The 6,063-nt window shown below is 50.2% G+C and overlaps 1 protein-coding gene across 1 annotated transcript in view; it reads right to left on the bottom strand.

Annotated features, from left to right (window-relative positions):
* Positions 1-6: 6 nt before the first annotated feature.
* Positions 7-6,063, bottom strand: part of LOC115278501 — a 14,349-nt gene continuing 8,292 nt past the window's right edge. Inside the window, exon 2 of the mRNA XM_029922983.1 lies at positions 7-4,613. Within this exon, the coding sequence (XP_029778843.1) occupies positions 252-2,711 (2,460 nt within the window). The 5' untranslated portion in view covers positions 2,712-4,613 and the 3' untranslated portion in view covers positions 7-251. The remainder of the gene's footprint in view (positions 4,614-6,063) is intronic.

Raw genomic sequence — 6,063 nt, 5'->3', positions numbered from 1 at the left:
GGTTAACTGTCCAGGTGATGTCTTTGTTGTTAGCTCTATGAGATCCGACGGGTCAACAGGCTTGACGTGGGTATGGTGGATCCAGGCAGGGATGTTATCAACCTTGACGGCAGTGGGAGTTGTCAGGATAATCTGATAAGGTCCCTTCCGCCTGGGTTCGAGGTTTTCTTGTGGGTGTCGTTTGACGAGGACCCAGTCTCCTGGATGATGGGGATGAGGCGCCGGTGGGGGTCCCGTCTTATACAGCCCCTTCAGTCTGGGCCAGATTGCCTTATGAGCCCGCTCCAGTGCCCTAAGGGACGAAAAAAGCCATCATCCTGATCAAACTGGATTAGATTAGACTTGAGGTCGGGTATAATAGGGGTGGGTCTGCCAAACATAATTTCATAGGGTGTGAGACCTAGCTTGTAAGGGGAATTTCGAACCCTGTACAGAGCGTAGGGGAGTAAGGCTACCCAATTAGCGCCAGTCTCCATAGTCAATTTAGTTAGGGTCTCCTTTAAGGTTCTATTCATCCTTTCAACCTGTCCTGAGCTTTGGGGCCTATAAGCACAATGTAATTTCCAATTTGCCCCAAGTATGGAAGCCAGTCCCTGACTTACCTTAGAAACAAATGCGGGTCCGTTGTCTGACCCTGTCATGACTGGAAATCCATACCTTGGTAAGATCTCTTCTAGTAATTCTTTTGTTACTATCTGTGCGGTTTCATTCTTGGAAGGAAACGCCTCTGTCCACCCTGAAAAGGTATCTATAAATACTAATAAGTACTTATAGCCGTATTTACTAGGTTTTACCTCAGTAAAGTCTACTTCCCAGTAAACTCCAGGCACAGTTCCTCTTTCACGGTTTCCTTTGGAAGAAGTATGAGGGTAGGCATTCTGAAGCTGACAGGTGGAGCAGGTTGTTGTTATTTTTTCTAATTCTTCAGACTTATTTTTGAAGGTTATTTTGGAGTAGCGAATGAGGTCCTGTAGCCTTCGTGAGCCCAGATGGGTGGAATGGTGTATTTTTGTTAAGATTTCCTGCCCTAATTTTTTTGGTAAGATAAGGTCATCTCTGGAGTCCCACCACCAGCCATCTCTGGTTCGGGTTCTCAGAAGTTGATGTACCCATGCAAGGTCCTCCACCGAATACTCAGGTTGTGGAGGCAAATCTCTTGGCCCGGGGTCTGGCAACTTTACAGGTAATACTGATATGGATTTTTGTGCCACCTGGCGAGCCGTCTGATCCGCCAAGTTATTTCCCCGTGAGACTGGATCAGTCACTTTTTGGTGCCCTGGGCAATGTACAATGGCCAGCTTTTTAGGGGCCCATATAGCTGTCAGTAGTGCCAGCACCTCGTCTTTATTTTTGATATCTTTGCCTTCCGCTGTAAGCAATCCTCTTTCTCGGTATATTTCCCCATGTATGTGGGCTGTAGCGAAGGCATATCGGCTGTCTGTATATATGGTTACTTTTCGATCTTTTCCCATCGTTAGTGCTTGTGTTAAGGCAATTAATTCAGCCTTTTGGGCTGATGTTCCAGGGGGTAAAACCTCTGCCCAAATTACCTCCGTTTTGGTGGTTACAGCTGCCCCTGCGTACCTCTGCCCTTGATGGACGAAGCTGCTCCCGGCGGTGAACCAGGTAAACTCAGCCTCGGGTAAGGGCTGGTCCCTCAGGTCTTCCCGCGTTCCATGAACCTGTGCTAGGATATCAACACAGTCATGGAGCGGGGAGCTTAGGTCAGGATCTGGCAACAGTGATGCTGGGTTTAAGGTCCGAGATGGGGTGTATATAATCCGCGTTGGATTTAACAGGAGTCCTTGGTAGTGGACCATCTGAGCGTTGCTCATCCATCTGTCAGGGGGCTGTTTAAGTACCCCTTCAATAGCATGGGGGGTAGCAACATGTAGCTCCTGCCCTAGAGACAGTTTATCTGCGTCCTTGACCATCAGGGCCGTTGCTGCTATTATTCGCAGAAAAGGGGGCCATCCTGCAGCCACAGGGTCTAGTTTTTTTGAGAGGTAGGCCACTGGTCTGGGCCAGGGTCCTAGCTGCTGGGTTAGCACAGCCTTGGCAATGCCCTTATGTTCGTCCACATACAGGTGGAAGGGTTTGGAGAGGTCTGGCAACCCTAGAGCTGGGGCTGCCAGAAGGGCAGTCTTTATCTGTTGGAAGGCTTTTTCGGTCTCCTCAGTCCATTCGAAGGGTGATTGGTTTTTGGAGGCTACATAGAGAGGCTTGGCCATCTCTGCAAAGCCCGGAATCCAAAGTCTACAGAATCCTGCCGACCCCAAAAATTCTCTCACCTGTCGAGGTGTGGTGGGTCGTGGAATATGAAGGACTGTTTCTTTCCGGGCATCGGTGAGCCACCTCTGTCCTCCTTTTATTAGGTACCCCAGGTATGTTACCTCTGATTTGCAGATTTGGGCCTTTATCTGAGTTATCTCAGAGTTTAGTCTCTGATACTCACTTAGGTCCTCCTGAAGAGCCTCATCAAATAATGTGGGAGAATTTTTGAATCCTTGTGGGAGCCGGGTCCATGTGAGCTGTCCATTAATGCCCTGTTCAGGGTCTGTCCACTCGAATGCGAAGATCTCTTGGCGTTTAGGAGCTAGCGGCAGACTGAAGAAAGCATCTTTTAGGTCAAGGACTGTATACCATAGTTTGTTCGGGTTGAGGGTGCTGAGAAGAGTATATGGGTTGGGTACGGTAGGGTGAATATCCATCACACGTTTATTGGCCTCTCTTAGGTCCTGCACTGGCCGGTAATCGTTGCCGTTGGGTTTGCGCACCGGCAACAAGGGAGTGTTCTATGCCGAGTGGCAAGTTCGAAGGACTCCGATTTTAAGGAGATGGCGGATGTGCGGGGTGATGCCCAGTTTAGCTTCTGTGGACATTGGGTATTGTTTAACTCTCACAGGGTCGGCTCCTGGCTTGATTTCAATGAACAAGGCGGGCCTATGTTTTGCTAACCCCATTTCTGCCCAGGCCTCTGGGTATCAGCTAAGCCAAAAGTCAATATTTTGTTCCGGGGGAGGTGGAACTTGATGGAGTCGGTATTCATCTTCTAGCTGTATGGTGAGGACCGATATGGGCTGATCTTGAGAGTTAGTCACCATAGGTCCTCCGGGCTGGAAGTGAATTTGCGCTCCCATTTTGGTGAGGAGGTCTCTTCCCAGCAGCGGGCAGGGACTGTCTGGCATGACTAAAAAGGAATGGGTTACCTTTCCAGTTCCCAGATCCACAGTCCGCTGGGTGGTCCAAGGATATTTTTTAGTCCCAGTTGCACCTTGGACCCAGGCTGATTTGTTAGAGAGTTTCCCGTGAGGATTGGTTAGCACGGAATGCTGAGCCCCTGTGTCTACAAGGAACTGTACAGGAGTCCCCTCCACTTGTAAAGTTACCCTGGGCTCGGGGAGGGGGTCCGAGCCCCGTCCCCGCTATTCTGTATCTTGGGTGAACAGGACTGGAGCTTCTTTGGGCTGCCAATAGTTTGCCTTTTTGTAGGCTTGTTTTCTTTTAGGGCAGTTTCGCTTCCAATGTCCCTTTTCTCCACAGTGAAAACATTGGTTTTTATCTAGGGGTCTCCCCTGATCTTTTTGAACAATGGTAGCTAAAACTTTAGTCATTTCTCTGGTCGTTGTTTTTCCTCAGGGGCATCTCGATTGTTATATACCCTCTGAGCAATGCGGAGTAGATCCTGAACCTGTTTACCTTCTAAATCCTCTAATTTTTGGAGCTTTTTCTTAATATCGGGCGTGGCCTGTTTTACAAACGACATTACAACTGCAGCCTGGTTTTCAGGAGCCTCGGGATCCATGGGAGTGCACTGCCTAAAGGCTTCCGTCAGTCTTGCTAAGAATACAGCAGGGCTCTCTGTCTTACCTTGTACTGTTGAGTACGCCTTGGCCACATCAGTGGGCTTGCGTGCCGCAGCCCGGAGACCCGCCATTAGAGTCTGGCGATAAATGAGCAGTCATCCCCTACCTTCCGTGGGGGTGTAATCCCAACTGGGCCGCGTCAGGGGAAAGGCTGCATTAATGAGATCAGGGTTAACAGTGGGTCGCCCATCATCTCCAGGAACCAGTTTTCGAGCCTCGAGTTGAACTTTCTCTTTCCTCCGTGGTGAACAGGATTCTCAGAAGCTGCTCAGACAATCATCCCATGTGGGCTGGTGGGTAAACATTATGCTCTCTAAAAGGGCGATAAGGTCTTTAGGGTTCTCAGAGAAACGGGCATTTTGGGTTTTCCAGTTATACAGGTCACTGGTAGAGAAGGGCCAATATTGGAGTCGAGGGTTACCGGTTTCATCCTGAGGGTCGATCTCCCGTAAGGGGAGAGCTACTGTGGAGTCAGGAGTGCGGGAGGCTGTGTCCCGCTGAATTCGCCCTCTCGTTAGGTTGGCTGGTCCTTCGACCCCACCTTCTGCCCCCCGTAGGTCCATAGGCACTAGGCCCTCTTGTTGAGGTTCCGCCTGTGGGTTAGGCTCCGGCATTGGGGCCTCAGGTGGGAGAAGATATGGGGGAGGATCTAATAATAGCGAGTCCTGACTGTCAGGGAGGACTGATGCATTGGTGTCATTGCTCTGGTCGGGTTAACAGGTCTAGCCGCAAGGATCTTGCAGGGTCCTGAGGAGAGGAAGGGAGAAATCCAGGGTGGGGGGTCCTCGACAAGATCCTGCCAGACAAGGATATAAGGTACCTGGTCCGGGTGGCCTTCCTTTCCCGGTAGGATTACCTGGAGTCTAACTTTTGTAATTATTGGCAGGCAAAAAGTGCCTTCTGAGGGCCATCCGACCCCAAAAGTAGGCCACTCCGATTGGCACAGGGTAATAAGTTTAGACCTACGGATGTCTAGGCTTAAGTTATAACCTCGTGCTCGGACATCCCTGAAATTGGCTAGAAGAAGGGAAAGAGGAGTACTCTGATTTTGACCCATGTCCTGTAGAGAAGATTGAGCTGGGGACCGATGGGAAATACTTATTGACTTAGAGGTTGGTGGGGAGGTTCTAAGATGGGGGATCTTTCCGCCGAACACTCAAGATGGCGGACCTTCCCGTTGAACAGTCAAGATGGCGGACCTTCCCGCCAAACACTCAAGATGGCGGACCTTTCCGCCAAATCTTAGTTTACCAGCTGAAAACTGAAGGGAGAGAACAACAGATGCTAACAAAACATCCTACCCACAAGAGCAGAGTGAGTGCCAACAGAAACCTTTCACCACAGCTCCAGGCGGCCGGGGCAACTTCCGCCAATCTGATAGCAAGGATTAAGGAAAAAGTCGCAATAATGACGAGGGGAAAGGGGTGACAGTACATTACAATAGGTAGGTAAATATGGGGAATAAAACAACCTAATTATTTTATTGATTGGCACTTTTTAAGCTTCTGCTGTGTGAAGATGAGTTGACCTCCGGACTCGTTGAGGCGGGGTTGCAGTCCCCGGAGAAAGAGATCTAAGAGGCAAAATAGTGGGGTTATAAGGGTGTTTAGTTGCACCGGGTCCGACCTCTGTAGAGAAAGGGGTTAACAAGAAATGAGAAACATAAAAGATAGATCGCTGCGCCTATAGATCGCTGCGCGTGCAGTAGCCTCCAGCGAAACCCCTCCTGGCACGAATAGTGCCCTGGGAGCCGGAGGACGTCTCCTTCCCTTCCCAACTGGCGTCCTATAGCGCGACCGCCAGGACTTTTGCCAGTTCTCAATATCCACCTCGCGCGGGCTTTACCGAAAGAACAGACATAGTCGAACACCGACTAAACAGGGAAACAGATGGACAGACAGACTGAGCCGGCTCACTTACCGATCGGAGTCAGTGGCGACCTGTTGACTTGGGGTCTGGTGGGCTTTCGGGGGGAAAATATCCCGGACAAGCCCCCATATGAAATGCCCGTATCACGGAAGCCCCCCAAGAAAGACGCACCAGAGCCCAGTGTCAAAGCCAAAAAGCAAAGGTTGTTTATTGCAGGTTCGAACCCGGGCCTCTGCTCACTCCAAGCTGGTGGAACGGAGAGAGCCGGAGAGAGCCAGAGAGCCCCGAGCCGGCGGCCCGCGTTCTTTTTTTTTTTTTTTTTTTTTTT

Source organism: Suricata suricatta, chromosome 14 (genome assembly GCF_006229205.1).
Source record: "Suricata suricatta isolate VVHF042 chromosome 14, meerkat_22Aug2017_6uvM2_HiC, whole genome shotgun sequence".
Classification (NCBI taxonomy): Eukaryota; Metazoa; Chordata; class Mammalia; order Carnivora; family Herpestidae; genus Suricata; species Suricata suricatta.
This window is presented reverse-complemented; position numbering and strand designations above follow the sequence as displayed.